Raw genomic sequence first — 23,384 nt, forward strand, 5'->3', positions numbered from 1 at the left:
TGTACCAAGGGTGGAGCGATGAGGGCGGTCCACTTTGGGTGCAGGCAGCAAGGGGGTGTGCTGAGCAGTTGCACGGCTGTCAGCTCTGCCAGTCCCCTGCCCCCTCTGATGTCAACCACCTGTTACAGGGCAGGGGACCGGCAGAGCTGACAGCCGTGCAACTGCTCAGCACACCCCCTTGCTTAGAGAAGGGAAGGCGGGGGATGCACTTGGAGGAGGGGGGTGCTCCACCCTGAGTGGCAACCAAGGTACATACACCATTGGCTGAAACTGCTGCTTTTTAACATATTTATAAATGATCTAGAAATGGGAATAACTAGTGAGGTAATTAAATTTGCCGAGGACACAAAGTTATTCAAAGTTGTTAAATCACAAAAGGATTGTGAAAATTTGCAAGAGGACCTTACGAGACTGGGAGATGGGGGCATCCAAATGGCAGATGACATTTAATGTGAACAAGTGTAAAGTGATGCATGTAGGAAAGAGGAGCCCAAACTATAGCTATGTGATGCAAGGTTCCACTCTAGGAGTCACCGCCCAGGAAAAAGATCTAGGTGTCCTTGATGATACATTGAAACCCTCTGCTCAGTGTGCAGCAGTGGCTAAGAAAACAAATAGAATGTTAGGAATTATTGGGAAAGGAATGAAAAACAAAACTGAGAATATTATAATGCATTTGTATCACTCCATGGTGCAACCGCACTTTGAGTACTGTGTGCAATTCTGGTCACCGCATCTCAAAAAAGGTATAGTGGAATTAGAAAAGGTACAGAGAAGGGCAATGAAAATAATAAAGGGGATGGGGCGCCTTTCCTATGAGGAAAGGCTAAAGTGGCTAGGGCTCTTCAGCTTGGAGAAAAGACGGCTGAGGGGAGATATGATAGAGGTCTATAAAATAATGAGTGGCGTGGAACAGATAGATGTGAATCTCTTGTTTACTCTTTCCAAAAATACTAGAACTAGGGGGCACGCAAAGAAGCTACTAAGTAGTAAATTTAAAATAAATTAGAGTAAATATTTCTTCACTCAACGTGTAATTAAATTCTAGAATTCATTGTCAGAGAATGCGGTAAAATTAGTTAGTTTAGCAGGAATTAAAAAAGGTTTGGATAATTCCCTAAAAGAAAAGTTCATAAGTTATTATTAAGATGGACTTGGGAAAATCCACTGCTTATTTCTAGAATAAGCAGCATAACATCTGTTTTACTCTTTTGGGATCTTGCCAGGTGCATCTGACCTAGCTTCACCACAGTTGGAAAAGGATACTGGGCTTGATGGACCTTCAGTCTGCCAACGCTTATGTTCTTATGTTCACTGTCTACAGATCGAGTAGGTCAGAGTCAGACTTTAAGTTCACAAAATGGAAATAGTCTTGTGATTCCATCATTTAAGACATTAGCACCTATGTTTAGTAAGCAGCGCTATGGGCGCGTTAGCATTTTTAACGCACGTAAATGGTGTACACACATTAAATGCTAATGAGCTCATAGAAATGTATAGGCACGTTAGTGTTTAAATCACCTTAAATTTACAGGCATGTAAAAACACTAACACACCTTAGTAAACATACCCCAAAATTAGTAAGATTCTTCAATCAAATATCTCTATGCACTGCCACAAGTTTGTGGAATATCTTGCCTTATGAGGCTTAATTATATGACAGAATCATTAAGGGGATCTAGACAGTAAAGCTTAAAAACTAGAATTCTGATTATTCTTGATTTTATTATACTTGATTTTTAGTATTATGAGTGGTATGAAATGACAGAGAGAAGTGTAGTGTCTTGAATTCCATGGGATTTACCAGGATATGAAGACTGAACAGTGATGGTATGGAAGCTCTTAAGTAAATTCAATCATTGGTATTAAGCCACCTAGACTATTGTAATGGAATATAAGCAGGATGCAAAGAACAACTTCTAAAGAAACTCCAAACCGCCCAGAATACTGCAGCCAGATTAATCTGTGGAAATTCAAAATTCGACAGTTCTAGTCCCCTTCACTTGAAACTACATTACTTTTAAAATTTGCATCCTGGTCCATAAAATTCTTTATGGTGAAGCCCCAGGTTGCATGGTTACCCTTATCAATCTGCCACCTAGGAATTCTTCCAGATCATCCCGCTCATATTTAAACCTCCATCATCCTACCTGTAATGGTCTCAAATATAAATCCACATACACTTCCACCTTTTCTTTTATTAGCGCTCAACTATGGAATGCATTACCTAAATCTGTGAAAATTATTCATGATCATCTGAACTTCAAAAAATCTCTTAAAACCAGCTTATTTGGAAAGACTTACCTTAATGGACCCATCATAAATCCATAATTCCTGGATTACAACTAATTTATGGAACTCATGGACCCTACTACCCTCCCCCTCTTTTCCCTCATCCTTTGTAATTACATTCCTTGCTTCTTACCTTACTATACTTTGTTTGTTTGTTTGTTTACCTGATTGGCAATTGCCTTTACGGTTTGATGTTAACCACATTGAGCCTGCTGGTGGGTGGGAAAATGTGAGGTATAAATGCTATAAATAAATAAATAAATAAATTGGCTGTTGATCAGTTATTTTTTTTTTATTGGAGTTTAATATGGAAGTTTTGTGGAAGGGAGGAGGTATGTTAGAGACTGTGATATTGCTGATTGAAGGTAACCTGTATTGTATAAGGATATAGAAGTCTGCCAGGTTTCACTGCCATATTTGTGATTTTAATTTTTTTTTGCTATTTTATGATTTATAATTATTGTTTTTGTGTAACTGTGTTAGCTGCTTTGGTTGTTTACAGAAAAGCAGCATATAAATATGGATAAATAACTATGGCCCTATGAAACATGAATTTAGATGGAGCCAGAGTTGTCAGTGTGCCCTACGCCCTGATAAATATTGCAACTGATCAGTGCTTGGTAGTTGAGCAACAGGAGGATGATTTTCTAATTAATTAGTAACTAGAAACTTTAAACAAAACTGCACAGATGAGACTTAAGTACACAAAGCTTTGTTTGCACATGAACAAACATGATATGTCCTTATACTCAGAGGCAATGGAACATCTTTTTGGCTGGAGGGTCCAAACAAACCAACTCCAGAGATCTCTAGTTGCTGATGCTATAGGAGCCGACTTTTCAAAATGATTGAGGGTGCAAAACCCAATGGAAATGAACCTTCCCTAGACACAGTCAATGAGTTTGATCAATATTGGGGGTGCTCAAGCACAGTGGCGTTCCTAGGGGGGCGGACACCCGGGGTGGCGCCCCACCCCCCCCCCGGGTGCAGCACCCCCCCCCCCCGATGTAGCACGGAACCCCTCTCCCCGGGTGCACGCTGCTGGGGGGGGGGGTGCCGCAGCGCGCGCCTGCTCAGAGTTCCCTGACTTCGCGCGTTCGCTGCAGCTCCCTCTGACCTGGAACAGGAAGTAACCTGTTCCAGGGCAGAGGGAGCTGCAGTGAACGCGTGAAGTCAATGAACTGAGAACAGGCACGCGCCGCGGCACCCCCCAGCGGCGTGCACCCGGGGCGGACCGCCCCCACCGCCCCCCCTTGGTACGCCACTGCTCAAGCACCCGCAGAGTGGCTCCAATGGCTGATGCTGTGTTGGGCAAAATATATGTTGAGTCATGGCCCACCGTATTACACTCACTATGCAATGGACTGGTAACCATAATAAGAATACTAAACCATTTTAGCATATCTTTAGCCTTCTATAGATTCTTTTCCATTGTGTAGTTTCTGTTTCACTATAAAGAGACTGGGCTGAAATGTTACCTGTGAGTAAAATATAGTACTACACCCCCTGTCTGTGTTTCCCAAAGTAGGGACAGACTTCCCAATAGGCAAAGTAGGGCTTATGGGCAGCTGTCCTTGGCTGCAGCTGCCACACCACCAGTAGTCCACCTGTGTCACTAAATGTGGTGATACTGTGTGATCCCCATGCTTATTTTATAACAGCCAGTTGTCTGATATGACATGGAGGGAGAACCCTTCTAGGCCTACCACAACTTGCAAGTTCAGAGAGGGTCCACATGACATTGGGACGGGAGGAGGTAACCAGAGACTTAAATTCAGTACTGCCCAAAAGAAGAGAGCTATCCTTCAAGAAATTCAAGATTGCAGTTAAAACATTTTTTTTTTAGGCTGTGTATGGGAATTCGTCACCCAATGCTGGTGCATAAGTGTGGATCCTGCATATGTTGGCTAGTCTTTACTCCCTCTTTCTTTGAGAGTGTGAGTTCTTCTGTTTGTTTGTTTGTTTGTTTGTTTGTTTAATTGGTTACTTTCCTGTCTTGGAGATGGTGTTCCTTTTCTATCTTTAAAGTTTTTAGTCTGTAAACTGCCTTGACCTGCATGCCAGGAGAGGCGTTCAGAAAGTTCCCAGAATAAACATTAACATATCTATATATGCTTTCTCTAAATGATCTAGACCAGGGGTGGGCAACCTCAGTCCTCAAGGGCCACAACCTGATCAAGTTTTCAGGATATCCTCAATGAATATGCATGAGATCTATTTGCATGCACTGCCTGTATTTTATGCAACTAGATCTCGTGCATATTAATTGGGGAAATCCTGAAAACCTGGCTGGGTTGTGGCCCTCAAAGATTGAGGTTGCCCACCCCTAATCTAGACTGAAATGCTATGTAGAAACTTAGATAAAAATAGGAAAAATGTCTGCTCCCACACTCAGACATTGCCAGTATGTCTTTCTTCTGAACTGTTTAGCATTTAATATTTTCTTATTCCGATCAGCCCGGTAAGAGTCTGGAGCTTTCACACATCTATCCTCTCCATTGTATTTGCCTTATTCCCAGACCTCTGGCTTATCCTTTGCTGTTTAACTGATAGTAACTTACGTGCCGTAATAGAGGAGAGGTCTGGATATAAACTGAAACAATTTCAGAAGGGCAGCCATATTTAAAATGGATTGTTGAAATAACTTTAACATATTTTTTTCCACTAATTCTAGTATACTAGTATTGGTTGCAGTACATACGGTCAGAGGGGCGGCAGACATACCTCAGAACTCAGGGAAAGCACTGCAGAAACTCTTAGTAGAACTCAGATTATTTATTGCCAACATGCCTTTCTGTGGTACAACCAAGGTGTTTTGCATATTATACACAGGTATTTTGTCTTTAAATAAATTATATACATGATTTCTATAGTTTGGAAGACTGCAAATCACTATCCATAACCATATAGTAGAATTGGAAAAGGTGCAGCGAAGGGCGACTAAAATGATAGCGGGGATGGGACGACTTCCCTATGAAGAAAGATTAAGGAGGCTAGGGCTATTCAGCTTGGAGAAGAGACGGCTGAGGGGAGACATGATAGAGGTATATAAAATAATGAGTGGAGTGGAACAGGTGGATGTGAAGCGTCTGTTCACGCTTTCCAAAAATACTAGGACTAGGGGGCATGCGATGAAACTACAGTGTAGTAAATTTAAAACAAATCAGAGAAAATCTTTCCTCACCCATCGTATAATTAAACTCTGGAATTCGTTGCCGGAGAAAGTGGTGAAGGCGGTTAGCTTAGCAGAGTTTAAAAAGGGGTTGGACGGTTTCCTAAAGGACAAGTCCATAAACCACTACTAAATGGACTGGGGAAAAATCCACAATTCCAGGAATAACGTGTATAGAATGTTTGTACGTTTTGGAAGCTTGCCAGGTGCCCTTGGCCTGGATTGGCTGCTGTCGTGGACAGGATGCTGGGCTCGATGGAACCTTGGTCTTTTCCCAGTGTGGCATTACTTATGTACTTATGTGTTTACAGAGCCCCACTGTACCAGGAAAGGGAGATGATATGCAGGCAGCATTCAGTGCTCCTTGGATATAGTGCATGCTTCATTCTTTTCATTTTTCTCTCTTACAGTGGTTTTCAGTATCATTGTCAATATCTCCTCAACCAATCTGGTTCAGGCAATTCATAATGAATATATAAGAAATATTTACACCTGCTGCTTCTAGTATATGAAAAAAGCACATGTATACTCATTGACCAAGTGGTCTTGAGAACTGGGCAGAAAATCCCTGTCCATGGAAGCACAATATGTGAAAACTAGTTCTGGAAACGGAACCCACGCAGCAGCAGCAAAAATAATAAAACTATATTTACAGAGTGACAAAAAAGAAAGAGAGAGTACATTTTGGTCACCTTTTCCAGTAATGGAAAGTCAGTGGGAAGACAAGGTTAAGCAAACAGTCAGATTGGCTAACTGGGGAATGTGAGGAGCAACAGAGCATTGAGTGTCATAAAGGCAGCAACAAGGACACGAACAGCAGTTCTTAGCTCCCAGCCATGAAGCTGTTGCTGATTGTAGCAGCTCTGCTGAGTCTCCTTCTGTCTCCAGCCTTGACAGATCAGGGTGAGTTTGGAACCAGGCCTAGAATCTTAGACTAATTTTATTTACACCTAACCTAGGAACTAAGATCACCACCAGGATATGGAGCTACAGCTGAACCTAATTCATCACTGATATCCTGGAAGAATGGAGACTTGTGGGAAGCCGAAGGAGAACAGAGTTGTAGTAGAAAGAAGAAGCAGAGAGGGAATGAGAAAGAGAGCACAGGGAATGTGAGATGGGAGAGAATTTGATGAATTGTAGAAACTGCCTCACAAAGAACTCTCTGATTCTTTTATGACTTGTCACTCAAACTAAATTGCTGATGTTGGTGTTATTGCAGAGTCCTGTGTGGGGCGTTGTGATGAAGGGTTTAATTCCCAGAAGAAATGCCAGTGTGAGCGTCAGTGTATTTACTATGAAAGCTGCTGCTTCGACTTCAACACTGTCTGTGATCCAAAAGGTAACACCCCATCCTAATACTGTACCTTAGTTCTTTCGTACCCCAACATTGCACCCAGCTCCTACCCCACCCCAAATGCTGCACTGTCTGCAATCCAGTTTATGATATTGTCTTAGCACTGCAACCCACCTCCATTCCTAACCCTATACTGCTTCCTTTCCTTCCTATCACTAGTGCAACCAGCTTCTACTCCATCCCAAATGCAACCAGTTCCTACCCCATTCCAATACAGAACCCTGCTCCTACTACACCACAACGCAACCAGCTCCTACCCCAACCTAATACTGTTCTACTATTTTGTTTTGGAAGGCAATTTAGAAAATGGTGTAAGAATAAAAATAATAATACTGTACTCACGTTTTTACCCCTTCCCATAGCAAACAGCTCCTACTTCACTCCAATACCACACTACACTTTGCTCTATCCCAATATACAACAAACTTCTATCCCACCCCAATACAGCAGCCTTTCCTGCTCCCACTGCATAGTGCACTCAGCTCTTACTCCTCCTCCAGCTCACATAGTGCATTCAACTTCCAGGCTTACCCAGACAGTACTCAGTACTTTACCCTTCTTACCTCTCTCCCTACACCCCCAATTGCAGCACATACAGGGTTTTTTTTTCTGTTGTATTCCCACCAGTAAAATAAGAATGTATACTGAAGGAACACAGATTTTGAAATATTGGAAAACTGACCTGATATTACTACTTTTCATTTCTGTAGTACTACTACAGAAACATAGCATTGTACAGATATATGTTAAAGATGGTCCCTACTTCACTGAGCTTTACCATCTAGTTAATATATATAGACAAGAAAAATAGTTTATATATATATATATATATATATACACACACACACAAGAAAAATAAGAGGTATCTGTGCCAGAGCCGGTGGTGGGAGGCGGGGCTGGTGGTTGGGAGGCGGGGATAGTGCTGCGTAGACTTATACGGTCTGTGCCAGAGCCGGTGGTTGGGAGGCGGGGATAGTGCTGGGCAGACTTATATGGTCTGTGCCCTGAAGAGCACAGGTACAAATCAAAATAGGGTATACACAAAAAGTAGCACATATGAGTTGTCTTGTTGGGCAGACTGGATGGACCATGCAGGTCTTTTTCTGCCATCATCTACTATGTTACTATATTACTCAGTCCTAGGAGGCCCACACTGTTTACAGGCAAGGAAATAATACCTGTATCTCTGTCCCTTAGAAGAGATGAGAATAGACTATCTATTAGTCCAAAACACTGCAGCTGTCAATTATTTGAACTCTCACTTATCCACAACCTCTCTGCATTCAGTAAAGTGCTAACTAGCATTCATATCAAACATGCTGAATCTCAGTCCTTTAGTTGGTAGAAGGCTTTTACACCTGTTAAGGTTAACATGGCTGTTCTACCTATACAGCATGATAAGAGCAGTACTAAACCAGACTGCTGAAGCTCTTCTCGTTGCTGAGTTTTAATCCACTTTCTCTCTTAAATACTAATAGAAAAATATTGTGAGGTTTTCATACTGAAACTTTATAAGTAAATGATTCTCTAGCAGTGAAAAAGCACTAGAGATCTAATTCTTAAGACCACAGAACTGCTTAGCCCTGTTTGGTAAGAATGACTTATGAGCAACTACTGATGGATCATAAATTGAAAGGGGGGGGGGGGGGAGTGTCAGGTATGGAAATGTAATCTGTGTCTTCTTAGCCTAGATTATTTATTTTATTATTATTTATTGCATTTGTACCCCACATTTTCCCACCTATTTGCAGGCTCAATGTGGCTTACAGAGTGTTGTTATGACAAAGTCATGACAGGATAATGGATACAATCGATGGTAAGCTGATCGATGGTAAGCTGAAGATGGATGAGGAATTGGAGAATATAGTGTTAGATAGGATAGTTTAGGAGGTGAATTTGTGTCTTTAAGATGCAAATGTATGTTCCTAATTTATGATCTGCTTGTTGGATTTTGCTGCATGAAGTACTTATATAACAACATTGGGAAATGGTGTCTACTGATCAATGGATGATCTGCTTTGATACAGTATTGCATATATTCTCGCCAAGCATGCCCCAGTGGTGAGCAGTTAACCTGTGACATTCAAGAAAGCAGTGATTCCATGACATACTGTAGTGACAAGCAGTGACACAGTAGTGAGTACTAACTTAGTAATGCAGTGGTGAGCAGTGAACCTGTGACATTCAAGAAAGCAGTGATTCTATGACATACTGTAGTGATAAGCAGTGGTGAGCAGTGATCCAGTAGTGAGCACTGACTTAGTAATGCAGTAATGAACAGAGAACCTGTGACATTCAAGAAAACAGCGATTCCATTACATACTGTAGTGGTAAGTAGTGGTGTAGTAGTGGTGAGCAGTGACACAGTAGTGAGTACTGACTTAGTAATGCAGTGGTGAGCAGTGAAGCAATAGTGGGTACTGATAAAGATGCAGTGATAAGCAATGAATGTGTGGCACAGTAGTGAGTAGTGAAACTGTGATAAACTATGATAAGCAGTACTACAATGATAAACATTAATTTAGTAATGCAGTGAAGCAATACCAAAATAAGTGCAAGATTTGTATTGTTTTCCCTAGTGACACGAGGCGATGTATTTGCACTGCCAGATGATGAATACATTGATTATAATGAAACTGTGGATTTCCCCATCATAATACCATCTTTTGAGCCAGAAACACAAACCCAGGAAACAGAAGATCTAGCTCCTACGGAGCTTCCATTTGAAGAGCACACAGAACCAGTAACAGAGATTATAGACCTCGCAGATCTCACTACCTCTGTGTTCAATGAGCAGGAAGAGGAAGATGAAAAGGAAGAGCTGTGCAGTGGAAAACCCTTTGATGCATTTACTGATCTGAAAAATGGCTCCATCTATGCCTTCCGAGGTAAACTCATGCAAGGGGGAGAACTGATACCTGAATACTTGGAGCGGCAGAAGCAGGGATGCTAGATGAATATCTAAAGGCAGAAGGAGAGATGCTACATTCAGAGCTGGCTTAAGTATTAGGCAGACTGGGCAGTTCCCTAGAATGGCAGCTTCTGGGGAACAGGAAAGATAGACCTTGACAGCCACACAAACTCAAAGAATCATCAGTGCATACTACATTTAATGGGCCGAATTCTATATAAGATGCAATAAGTAGTATGTGTTAAATTGTGCACGTGACCAATTTACACACACTACTCTACTGAATAATGAGCCAATTACTGATGATAATTGGCCGATAACAATCAATTATCGTCACTAATTGGAGTTTACGTACATTTTCTTTTAGGCGTATTCTAAAAAGAGGTGGTTGTAAATTGCAACACGTGTAGCTGGAGAGGGGGGTGCACCATGGGAGGAGAGTAGGTATGTCAGGGCATCAATCTCATTTACGTGCATTGTCATAAAATTCAGGGGAACACATGCACAGTTAGGCGCATTTACACCACGTTTTCAGTGGTGTAAATGGCCGTGCCTAAACGTACGCACGTTCCCTCAGCCTATGCACTGTTCTATAAACTGCATCTTACTGTAGATGTTGCTTATATAACAGCTCTATGTGTGTTATTCCTACGCGCCTACGGTTAAGACACCTTTATGCAGAAAACAATCAGCATATCGTCCAATTTGAAGTGGAGTGGTTGGGGAGGGGGGGTTGACTTAACTTGAAAACTTTGATGACTGTTCTTGTTACTGGTTGTATTGTTCAGTATGTTCCTGCATCAATAAACAGATTTTAAAATAAGACACCTTATATAGAATCTGGCCCAATATGCATTTTTATGGGATCATTTTAGGATTGATCATATTGAGGTGATCATAATTTCAAGTTGCTCAAGTTCTTATGAGGTGGGCATTCATGGGACTAAAAGTTAATTGAGGGGGCACAAGGCTGAAGATTCACTTAGGGTGCCTGCTATGCTTGCACCAGCCCTGGATACATGTTTCTTTAAAGTTTACAATATGAAAACAGTAGGGTTGTATTGTGATTATGTTTTCATGCCAATGGTACTGAACTTCCAAAATGCTTGGAGAAAGTCAAAAGGATGTATGTAGGACGCTTTCATATCAGTACTAATGGGATCCTTATAGTGCGATATCTGGGCATGATTCTGGGAGATGTGAAATATCCCACTAGTGGAATGTTTTGGGAAGAGACAGAAGAGGATGTTGCTTTGAAAGGGAAGTGATACAACTAAAGTTGGAAGGGGATGTAGGAACAGATAGAACAAAGGGTGGGCATTTTCTAAAAGGAAAAGATCTTTGCTGGGTCTATTTCATTACCTCCTTCTTCTCATTTTCTATGCCCATGTCCTATTTTCTTCTCCTCCATGTCTTTCTTTGCTGCTCCCAAGGGAAATATTTCTATGAACTGGATGATAAGGGTGTCCAACCAGGGTTTCCTAAACTCATTAAAGATGTCTGGGGCATCGAGGGTCCTGTGGATGCTGCCTTCACACGGATAAACTGCCAGGGAAGAACTTACCTATTTAAGGTATGTGTGACTAAGTCCTCTCCACTCACCCTCTTTCCATTCTGATTTGAGTATGATTGTGCCCTCAACCCCTACTACACACTAACCTGGCTGCTCTTCACCCCAGGGCAGTGAGTACTGGCGCTTTGACAATGGAGTTCTTGATCCAGACTATCCCAGAAACATCTCAAAAGGATTCAAAAACATCTCAGATAATCTTAATGCAGCCTTCGCTCTACCAGCATATAATTATAATGGCAGGGAAAAAGTTTATTTCTTCAAAGGTAAACCAATCATTTCTTGGTGGGGTAGAGACTAAAAGGTCATTGTGTGGGAAAAAAAAGGGAAATGTGAGTAGAGGATGCAGCAGATGGGAAGTCTTTCTGTGGTGGAAGAGAGGTCTTTGCTTGGTGTGGGAGGCCTGTGCTTAGAGGAGGGAAGGACTGTTTCTATCAGTGGGGAAGTCTGTGCATGAGCAAGAGATAGAAATATCTTGACTATAATAAAATAAATTCCAAGCTCTGAGTAATAAATACACTCCTCATATATCTCACACCACTTCGTGTGCCACTTATTCAATCACTCTAGTGCCGTACCAGTTACAGAAGCACAGCAAGAACCCTCCACCAAAGCAGCACCATCCTGAGCACCAGATACCTTCTTTTTATAATTTGCAAATTTTTTAAACAAAAATTTACTTATAAAGTTTTCAAATGGAAACAACATAACAATGGGAAAGCCCAAACAAATTATATACTGTGATTCATTACAGAGCCTCCAGTCTCCCGTCCCTCCGACTCCCACCCAAATAACTATTCTCCCTCTCCCTCCCCTCCTGAGAGCAACCAGAGTTTAGTCTAAATTGAAGCATAAGGAGTTTGATTAGAAAATGTTAATACTATTGCACAAACAAAATACACTTTATGATGAAGACCACTGACCATTTTAGTAGCCACCCTCTGGATTAACTCCATCCTATTTATATCTTTTTTAAAGTGTGGTCTCCAGAATTGTACACAGTATTCTAAATAAGGCATCACCAGAGAGGCATCATCACCTCCTTTTTCCTGCTGGTCATTCTTCTTTCTATGCACCCAAGCATCCTTCTAGCTTTTGCCATCATAAGTACATAAGTATTGCCATACTGGGACAGACCAAAGGTCCTTCAAGCCCAGCATCCTGTTTCCAATCCAGGTCACAAATAGCTGGCAAGATCCCAAAAAAGTACAAAACATTTTATGCTGCTTATCCCAGACATAAGCAGTGGATTTTCCCAAATCCATTTTAATAATGGTCTATAGACTTTTCCTTTAGGAAGCTGTCCAAAACTTTTTAAAACTCTTCTAAGCTAACCACCTTTACCACATTCTCTGGCAACGAGTTACAGAGTTTACTTACATGTTGAGTGAAGAAAACGTTTCTCTGATTTGTTTTAAATTTACTATTTTGAACAGGTCCCTGGTTATCTCACAGCCTTGATGTCCCCTTATGTACCTAATAGATCTCTTAATTGTTTTGATGACTTTCAGATGGTTGTTTCTTGTCCTTCCAAGGTTCGTTGTTTTATCTTGCCCTTTCACCTGTGGAATCAATTCCTTCTCAGCCTTCAAGCTGAAGGAAGTAGGAGTAAATTTAAAGCATGTTTAAAGGCTCATTTTTCCGTATTGCATTCAAGGAACAAAAACCAGACTGGCAAAGCTCCTTCATGTCAGAATATTTATTTTGCTTGTTGTTATATAATTATTTTGTTTTGTGTAGTTATGTGTGTAAAATGATTATCTCTTTCCTATCAATTCTGAAGTTCATTTTCTTTCTTTTTATTGATGTTTTATTTTTATTGTACACTGCTGTGATCCTTTGGCAAAGCTGTATATCAAATCCTGAATAAACTAAATTTTTCTACCTATTTGGACACCTTAATATCATCACATGTGATCACATCCAACTTGCGCTCCTCTTTCGTGCAAAAAAGTACTTCATCCCCCAAACTGTACTGCTCCCTTAGGTTTTGTAGCCCAAATGCATGATCCTACATTTTTTAACATTAAATCTTTTTTGTGCTTTAGGTTAGACTATGGCAATGTTGTATATGCCGGTCTTCCGAATACATCTTTAAAACATCTTCAAACGCTCTAAAATTCTGCCATTTGTCTCCTGGGCAATGCTCATCGCCAAGACCATGTCATCTCTTTTTGTATGCTTCCACTGGCTCTTAATTAAATTCTGTATTGATTTTAAAATTTTACATCTTGCCCATAAAGCCTATTATGAACAGGTCCCTGGTTATCTCGCAGCCTTGACTTCCCCTTATGTACATAATAGATCTCTTCATTGTTTTGATGACTTTCAGATGGTTGTTTCTTGTTCTTCCAAGGCCCGTTGTTTTATCTTGCCCCGCACCTGTCGAATCAATTCCTTCTCAGCCTTCAAGCTGAAGGAAGTAGGAGTAAATTTAAAGCATGTTTAAAGGCTCATTTTTCCGTATTGCATTTGAGGAACAAAAACCAGAATGACAGAGCTCCTTCATGTCAGAATATTTACGTTGCTTGTTGTTTATATAATTCTTTTGATTTGTGTAGTTATGTGTGTAAAATAATTATCTCTTTTCTGTCAATTCTGAAGTTCATTTTCTTTCTTTTTATTGATGTTTTATTTTAATTGTACACCGCTGTGATCCTTTGGCAAAGCTGTATATCAAATCCTGATAAACTAAACTAAGCTTTCCATGATTTGGAATGTCTTGTGTGGCCCTTCTGAAAATGTTGGAGACCTCAACCGAAGCAGCAGCATCCTGAGCATCATCATACCTCTGATGTTCATTAAGCCCACCTCTAAGCTTGCAGACGTCATATTTCAAAGAAATCGCCACAGTTAAAAGGGGGTGCTGGAAGAGTTTCCCCTCACTCTTCACAGTATGTGCACTTTAACCTGTAACTAAAAAGAACAGGGTTATGTCAGGGAAGTGAGGGCATGCACCAGGATTTCACTTTGAACACCTTGTATGTATTTTATATCTGCATCTGCTTTAAAGTACCCACTTTCCCATAGTTGACTGAATTCACAAGGAAATGGTGACAACATGAGTACTTCCGCCTGACAGTTTTCAACAGCCATTTTATGTAGGTAAATAGCTGTTTATCCTTGGAAAAAGATTTGTCTGCTTTGAGGATAAGAGTGGATCAGTTATTTGTATAGTGAGGATAGTCCAGTAGTTTCCAAACCTGTCCTGGGGGTTCCTCAGCTAGTCAGGTTTTCAGGATTTCCACAATGAATATTCGTGAGAGAAATTTGTATGCACTGCTTCTACTGCTTGCAAAGCTCTCTCATGAATATTCATTATGGATACCCTGAAAACCTGACTGGCTGGGGAGCCCCCAGGACAGGTTTGGGAACCACTGGGATAGTCCCTCTCATCCTTATGAGTTCTTTCCTAATCCCATAAAAAGTATCATAGATTTATACAGTGGCTTTCATCCAATTGAATCGCAACACATTTTAAAATGTAATATTTCAGAACTGTATTTCCCCTAAGTCGAACAAATTTCAACTGAGTACCCTTGAGTTCTGATCAGCTGAGATTTTGAAAAGGACATTTCTAACTTCAGCTCTGGCACATGTACATTCCAAAAAAGGACATATTCTAATCACAAAATAGATAATAAATTTACTTTTTCTACCTTTGTTGTCTGGTCATTTTATTTTCTAATCATGTTGGTCCCAGTATCTGGTTTCTGCATTCCTCTGTCTTCTGTTAACTCACAGAGTCTCCTATCCATTTGACATTTCTTCTCTCTCCATTTCCATCATTCATCTCCCTTCTCTGTGTGTCATTCTCTCCCCTCCTCCAGCCATGCAGCATCTCCCCTCTCTGTGTGTCTGTCTCACAGTTATGCAGCTTCTCTGTCTACGTGTCTCTCTCACCCCCAGCCATGCAGCACCTGCTGTATATGTTTTTGTTCCTCCAGCCATGCAGCATCTCCTCTCTGTTTGTGTCTTTCTGACACTCCCTGGCATGCAGTATCTCCTCTCTTCTCCCCCCCCCCCCACAATTCTTCTTCTCCTCTCTGTCCCCCCCCCCCCCCCACAATACAGTATTTCCTCTCTGTCTCCCCCACCCTCATGATGCAGCATCTCCTCTCTGTCTCCCCACCCATCATGTAGCATCGCCTTTCGGTTTCCTTCACTATCCAATATCACCCCTCTATCTATTCCCCTCCTACCATGTAGCATTTCTTCTTCCCCTCCCCACGGCCTTCCAGGATCTCATCTCTGTCTCTGTCTCTCTTCTCCACATCCAACATTTCCCCTCTGTCTCTCTTTCTCACCACCATCCAGCATTACCCCATTTGTCTATTTCCTCCCATCCCCCCACTGCCTCATCTCGATCTCTTCCCCTCACCCCTACAATTCAGCATTACCCCATCTCTCTCTCTCTCTGTTCCTCCATCTATCACCACCATTTCCAGTCTCTCTTTCCCTCTTCCTCCACTACCAACATCCAGCCTTGCCCCAACTCTCTTTCTTTCCTCTCCTCCTCCATTCACTCCCTCCCTCCCTCCCTCCCTCCCTCACAACCTGTTTGCTCACCTGCTTGCCTACTGCTTTCTTCACTCCATGGCTGTAAAGAAACAGAAACCAGGTGCAGGATCATGGTCCTGTACATGCTGCTGACCGCTCATATCAGTAACCAGTGGCGTTCCTGGGGGGGGGGGGGCGGTGGGTGCGGTCTGCTCCGGGTGCACGCCGCTGGGGAGGTGCCGCGCGCGCCTGTCCTCCATTCGTTCCATGCTTCTTCTCTGCCCCGGAACAGGTTACTTCCTGTTCCGGGACAGAGAAGAAGCATGGAATGAATGGAGGACAGGCACACGTGGCACCCCCCCAGCGGCGTGCACCCAGGGGGGGTTCCTTCGCGGGGGGGTGTCCTTTCGCCAGGGGGGGTCGCGCTGCATCCGGGGGGGCACTGCACCCAGGGGGGGCGGGGCGCATCGGCGATCCACCCCGGGTGTCAGCCCCCCCTAGGAACACCACTGTCAGTAACTTCCTGTTTCGGAGGAGCATGACTGGTAGAAATCAACCATTGCCCCATGCCTGGTTTCTCTTTCTTTGCAGCCATGGAGGGAGTAGTCAAGTGGGTGAACAAATGGGTGGGCAGCAGGAAGAGGAGGGTAGCAGTTGGGTGCCGAACACCGCGTACCCCTTGCTAATGACTTGCGTACACCTTAGGGTGCAGTGTGCACATACTACATGTTGGGAACCACTGATGTAGAGAGACCATGACAGAATTGGAATTCACACTCATGAGTCTCAAGAATTGCCCTGACTCAGCAATCAGAGTTTTAAGCACCTGTTCGCCTGCATGCCACACCTTTGTGAGCTTTTGTTCTGCATGGTGATATAGCTGCTGAGAGTATCAGTACAGGTCTGTACAGTTCTGAAAGTGATCCAGATATGCATATGTTCCACACATGCTCTAAATTTGTGGATAGTTGATCTTTCTACAGTGCAGATATGCACAGCTCTGTGTGCCATACAGAAGTGGACAAATGTTCTATATTTGATGTAAATGTCTTCAGTTCTGCATGTGATCCAGGTGTGTTCTTGCCTGCTTTTTGCCTAGGAAACCGGTATTGGCAATACCACTTTAAACATCAGCCCAGTCGTAAGGACTGTGCAGGTGGGCCCCCCTCGATGGTCTTTGATCAGTATGCCTTCCTACAACTGGACTCCTGGAGAGACTTCTTCCGTAACCTGTATGGTGAACTTAATTCTGGTGAGTTGGAGACATTAAAATTTATGTGGGCTCTCAAGAAAAATAGAAGAGAATCCAGGTGATCCAGTATGAAAGATATGGCTATACACCATATCCAAATTGAAAACCAAAATAAATATTGAAACGTTCACTGAAAACACTTTATACTTAGATGAAGCAATAAAGGCAGACAAATATGACCCTGTTTCACCCCAACTCTTGACATCTGAGGTTATGTCTCTCTTACATAGATACTCCTCACACTACACATTAGATGTATGTCCTAGCTACATCTTAAAAGTTGCCCCAGATCAATTCATAAACCTCTTTCAAAAATATTTATCTTCCATGTTGATTAATAGTAACTTCCTGACCCCTATTCCTAAAAATACCCTAGCAAAGAAAAGTGATGTATCAAACTATAGACCTGTCACATTAATCCCTCTGTTAGTAAAAGTAATAGAATGTCTAGTAGCCAAACAACTGATGATTTATCTCACTCATTTCTCCATGCAACGTAAGTAACAATCTGGCTTTAGAACAAGCTGTAGTACAGAAACAGTACTAACAACCCTTGTGACTAAGTTTAGAAGAGAAATAAGTGTTGGAAAGTGGATCATTGTACTCCAATTTGATATATCCAGCAGTTTTGATGTTGTCGATCACAATATTTTATTATAACTAATGGACAACATGGGAATCTGTGGGGCAGTTCTGAAATGGTTTAAGGTATTCTTAAAATCCAGATAATATTGAGGTTAAAATGTCAGGTTTCACTCCCCCCCCCCCCCCCAACCCCGGTCCCTCAACTATGGAGTACCACAAGGCTCTCCAATCTCACCAATTCTATTCAATATTATGATGGAGCCAGTAGACGGGATATCGGAAGAAAAGGACTTCAACTCATTCATCTATGCTGATGATATTACCATTTATATCCCTTTTGAAAATCATATTAATACTATCAGATTAATACTATCAAACAAGTTTTGGATTGGGACCTGTGATCACTGGACCAGATACTCTGATCTCCTTAAATTCTTACCCTTATCTCCCCTTGTACTCCTTGTATGAATGGTTCTATCCTGTTGAATTGGCATTCCTTTCCTCTTCTTGTTTTTAATTGTACTCTGTAAACTGCTTTGACCAACTTTGTTGCTTCAGCGGTATATAAAGTTTTTAAATAAACTATAAACTATTTGATGAAAGAATGGGCACCAACTTTCCACATTAAATTAAATAGGGATAAAACAAAATTTTTAAATCATAAGCAATCCTCATTGCACCTCAACACACCGCCTTGAGTGAATTCCTTCAAAAAGTCAGTAAATAAATCCTAATAAATAAATAACATACAACAATTTCACTATCAATCAAATCAGATATCCTCTAAAAAAAACAAGTTGAAAATATTAAGGGTAATAGTTGACTAATATCTAATCTTTGAAGATCAAGTAACCATAGTAACAACTAAGGTCTTCAAAACACTTATGGAAACTAAAGAGAATAAGACCATTTTTTCCCATAGAAACATTTCAGTCCCTAGTTTCAAGCCTCAATACTCTCTCAAATAGATTACTTTAATACTATATACATGGGCAACAAAGAATTGTTCATCAAGAAAATGCAAACAACACTAAATACTGCAGCAAGGTTGATCTAAAAAGTCTCTAAATTTGAGAAAGCATTTCCGCTCTTCATAAAACTACATTGGCTTCCAATAAAGGCCAGGATAGTGGTCAAAGCCTGCACTTTCCTTTACAAAATATTATACGGACGGCACCCAAATACCTGAAAAATATGATTGACCTTCCAACCCGTAATGTATCCCCAGGTGCCAGGGACTATCGCATTCTTCACTTTCCCAACTGTAAAAACATAAAATATAAGTCAATATTCACCAAAGGATTCTCTTATTTAGGTACTAAATGGTGGAAAAGGTGGGATACAAATGCAATAAATAATAATAATAATAACTCACTTCTGAAGGAAATAACATTCATCAATAATGAATGAACCTGACCTTCCACAAATCTCTCCCTCCAGGAGATCAGGGGAGGGGGTCACTTAATGTCATGCCCCCAACCTCCCCAGTACCTTTAAATCCTTTAGTTCTTCATCGGCAATGAGCAGCAACACATTTCTCCTGCTCATACCAGCCCAAGCCTTCCCTCTGTCGCAACTTCCTGTTTGTGGGACCAGGATGTTGCATCAGAGGGAAGGCTCAGAACCGGACGAGCAAGGGGAATGAGGTCAGAGGAGTGGGGTTAAGTAACCCCCCTGATTGCCTGGGGGGGGGGGGAAGAGGGAAAACATGTATTTGTCAGTATATGCAGCAATCGCAGCAAGATTGCAAAGACACATGGTGAAATATTGAACAGAGGAACCTCGGCAACTTACACATGTGTCTGTCATCTTACAAACCTATACATAGACATGTCATGAATCAACAACAGGGGCAGCAATCTGTATATATCAACAATTTGAAGGAGGATTAAGTGGTGAATTCCATTAATCCTTCCTGTAAAGGGCTGGGTCAAACAAGCATTTTTTTTAGATGCATATACAAGCAAAGGAGCAACTGTAAATCCTGATGTTCAAGTATCGGGATATATTTTATTATTTATTAATTTATTAGGATTTATTTACTGCATTTTTTTTAAAACCTCACTCAAGGTGGTGTACAGCAAGAATAAATTGAACATAGGCAGCAGACAATTACAACAGTAAATATGTTCAAATAACAATACATCATATGGCATAGTATGCTACTTACATTTTCAATACAATACACAATAAGAACAGTTTAATAGACAATATAGAATGTAAATAAAAGTGAAACAGAGAGTAACAGGAGTCAGAAAATAAAGGGACTAATTTTTAAAAAGTTGCACGTGAAGTAAGAAGGGTGCATGAGTATTTAACTAGTCCGAGAGCCTGTCTGGAGGGCACCCATTAAGTGAAGGATGGGGGCTCGCCTTACTGGCATTATCAGGGTTGCTGCAGTGGCAAGAAGGCAAGGAAGACAGGAAAGGGAGGGAAGAGGAGAAAGCAAGGCCAAGGGGGAGTGGTTCCTGGCAGCTTGGCTTGCCATTGGACAATTTAAAGGTAAGCCAAGCAGAGGGATGAGCTGATTGGTGGGGCAGGACTAGAAGTCCAGGATGAGGAAGGAAGGGGAGCAGGGTTATTTAAAGGCATGCCTTCAGGGGTGCTGGGCTTTACCTGCTCCTCAGAAGTGACTTTCCCACCCCCTCCCTTTAGTACACAAGGATTTGTGGACATGGAACGATGATAGTTGGAGGCCTTTGTCTCAGCAGGTGGTAACCCAAGCTACAGAGTCTCAGGCTCATGGGGGATGAGCCAGATTTTTTAACTAATGGGTCAGGTGACCCGGTTTAAATTTGGCACACAGGTACATGCCAGCATGAAGGGACCTTGCTCGGCTGAGGCGGGGCTATGCTAATTTCACACCACTTTGCTGAGAGGGTGAGTGGTAGGGGGAATGCAAATGTTGATTCTTGGACATTGTTGGTGTAGCTTGGGGTTAAGTTGTTTGTCATTTGGTTTACATTATAAATTGTTACCAACAAAGAAGCTGAGGCATTTGTTAACCCATACAGGTGTATAGTCTCTTCATTTGGTAAGGATGGGGCTAAGAGGGATTGAATGAGGAATTGGAGGGGGAAGGACTGAGGGAAGGAGGGATCCCAATCTCTGAAGTTAAATCTCAGCTTGGGTAAGAGTGGGTAAACAAGGCCTGCTATAGTATGTGCAGACCAGTGTTAGTCCTTGTGTGTTTGCGACCAGCAAGTTAATTGCATCTTTCATTAAAGGCTTGGGAGAAGAGCCAAGCTTTCACCTGCTTCCTGAAATAGAGTACGTTTATTCCCCTTTAAAAGAGGAATACACGTGTAGTTTTTTTTTTATTCTGACCTAGCCCTGCCTAAACCAAGCTCCCTTGCAATCTATACATGATGCAGTTATAGATTTGTGAATACCAGCTTTCTGAAATCACACTTTACATGTGTATTTTTTTGCACATGTAAATAATGGTATTAACACATAAATCATGAATAGCACTTCTAGAAAAAGGGCCTATATCTTCCATTTCTTCAGGTACCTACTTAAATTATAGACTTTTATTGTAGCTGAATTCTGATGATGGTGTAACCTCCACTGAGCATCCTTTGCAAAGATGGGCTAAAATTTATTGTAATCCAAGGTTTTACCTGCACATCTGTGTATCTAATGGTCTTCTATATCTCTGCCAGGCTTTAGGTGTTAGGCTTTACCCTAACACCGAAAGATGCTCTATTGCTTTTCTCAGTCTTTAAAGTTACATCCTCATATCAAAGGATCCTCTGTGATTATCTCAGGATTTCTTGAAATGTGCTATTGCTGTTACTGCATCACAGCCAGTATATTCTTTGCCCCTTTTCTTAGATGGAGAGAGCAGGCCACGACTCATCAGCAGAGACTGGAGAGGTTTACCAAATGGTATAGATGCTGCTGTGGCTGGTAGGATCTACCTTCCTCCACAGAACCAGAAAGTTTTACGCAGGTCCTGGAGACAGAAATCCCGCAGAAACCGCAAAAGATACCAGCGCAAAAGGTTCCCCTCCTGGAGTCGCTTCTGGAAATGGCAGTCTGAGGAAGATGATGACTCTGGTTTGGACCCAGATTGGTCAATGCCCATCAAATCACAATGTCGTCTGGTCCAAAGTGCTTACTTCTTTAAAAAAGGCATGTCTGTAATTATCAATCTTCTTTTATCGGTCTATCATATCTCTTCTCTCATCCCTCATCAATCTTCTCTTCTCTTACTCATCTTTCTTATCTCTCTCTCTTCTTCTTTTCTGACAAAACAAACTTTCAAATGCTTATCTGAAGCACATTTCTGATGATCTCTAGTGAGAGTGAGGGTTTATCAAAAGCCTCCTGTGAAATACACTACACAAGATGATTTTCCAGCACAAAGGAAGGGTCATTTTTTGCACACAGAAACAGATAACATGATGGCAGATAAAGGAGACCATTTCATCCATACAGTCTGCCCCTCTACACCTCTTGGTCAGCTTTATAGTCATTTCCTCCACCTAGGAGAGCATCTGTGCTTGAATTCTGATAATGTCCTTGTCTCCATCACTTCTGCTGTGTTGCAGATAGCATGGACTAACAAATGCAACATTTCTTTTCTCCACATGGGCCTTCTAGAAGTCATGAAAGCTGGCTGTACCTGGGTTTGGTTTCCACATAGGGCAATAGGTGCATTAAAGGAATGCATAACAGATAACCCAGTCTCCCCCATTCAAACATTCTTATAGCTCTGACTTCTGCCCACTCCATCTACCCTGGCAGACAACCACCTCTAGAACAACTGCACTTTCTGTTTACTCATGTTTGCACCTGCTGCCCCTGAAAATGGCCACCAGTATAATTTGGGGAATTTTCTGTTGGCAGGACTCCTCATTCTATGATTCCCTTTCAGATAAGTACTACCGAGTGAACATGAGAACCAAGAGGGTGGATTTTGTGCGGCCGCGCTACCCCCGCTCCATTGCTCAATACTGGCTGGGTTGCAAAGATACTCAACTGCGGCGGAAGTGAGCGAAGACACCAAAAGTGCCTGTGCTTGAGACCAGAGCAGACATAGAGAGGCTGTTTGAAAACTTCACTGGTGGCTTCTACTGACTTCATAGTGAGGCACCAACTGTTTCAGAAAAACAGAATAAAAAAGAGAATGTTTGATGCTGCTAAACACTGTATGTGTGGGAATGGAGGGTGGGATCCCTCTTCCTCCTGCTCTGTGCTGTAGAGAGATCGTTAATGCCTTTATCCCAAAATAAAAGTTATTAAGAAAGAACAGAATAATGATTAATTGTACATGAGAGTCTCAGAATATGATACTAAAGAATGTAACCTAGTCAAAGAGAAAAAGAAAAGGAGAAATGAGAAGAAAATTTTTAAAGTATCAGCAAGCAGAATTCCACAAATAGATGACAGAGTATCAGGGTAGAAGGGACCAAATTCATAGCTGGTTAGAAATAGGAGTTTGGGTCAAGGGCTTATTCTGGAACTGGGACTGGAAAGGGGTGTGAGGCTGGAAAACAGACTATACCTTGCCGGAATGTGGGTCACGGGTTCAGTTGTGCCAAGTCTATGGGACATGGATTAGATGCTCAGTTTATGTGGGGTCATGGAAAGATCGGAAAGCAAATGATACCCACAGATAAGTCCTAGAGAAGCAAGTGCAAGATCCATCCTGTGATAATCAGCAGACACACGCCTCAAAATATCCATTGTAGGGAGATAGACAGCAATATAGTGCTATGAAATGCTTAAAATTCAAAT

General features: G+C 41.7%; 1 protein-coding gene across 1 annotated transcript; it reads left to right on the forward strand.

The window, feature by feature from the left end:
• Nucleotides 1-6,232: 6,232 nt before the first annotated feature.
• Nucleotides 6,233-22,896, forward strand: VTN (vitronectin). Its single transcript, XM_030186264.1, has 8 exons — nucleotides 6,233-6,367; nucleotides 6,687-6,806; nucleotides 9,401-9,709; nucleotides 11,166-11,305; nucleotides 11,412-11,568; nucleotides 16,902-17,054; nucleotides 21,477-21,776; nucleotides 22,522-22,896. Exons 1-8 carry the CDS (start codon nucleotides 6,301-6,303, stop codon nucleotides 22,638-22,640), a joined length of 1,365 nt encoding a protein of 454 aa, XP_030042124.1. The 5' UTR covers nucleotides 6,233-6,300; the 3' UTR covers nucleotides 22,641-22,896.
• Nucleotides 22,897-23,384: the final 488 nt, after the last annotated feature.

This window comes from Microcaecilia unicolor, chromosome 13 (genome assembly GCF_901765095.1).
Source record: "Microcaecilia unicolor chromosome 13, aMicUni1.1, whole genome shotgun sequence".
Classification (NCBI taxonomy): Eukaryota; Metazoa; Chordata; class Amphibia; order Gymnophiona; family Siphonopidae; genus Microcaecilia; species Microcaecilia unicolor.

Bases quoted from the DNA above. Each gene is read 5' to 3' on its own strand.
- VTN (XM_030186264.1), top strand. From the start codon at position 6,301: ATGAAGCTGTTGCTGATTGTAGCAGCTCTGCTGAGTCTCCTTCTGTCT. The intron at 11,306-11,411 runs GTATGTGTGACT...TCTTCACCCCAG, and splicing joins GAAGAACTTACCTATTTAAG to GGCAGTGAGTACTGGCGCTT. The intron at 21,777-22,521 runs GCATGTCTGTAA...ATTCCCTTTCAG, and splicing joins TGCTTACTTCTTTAAAAAAG to ATAAGTACTACCGAGTGAAC.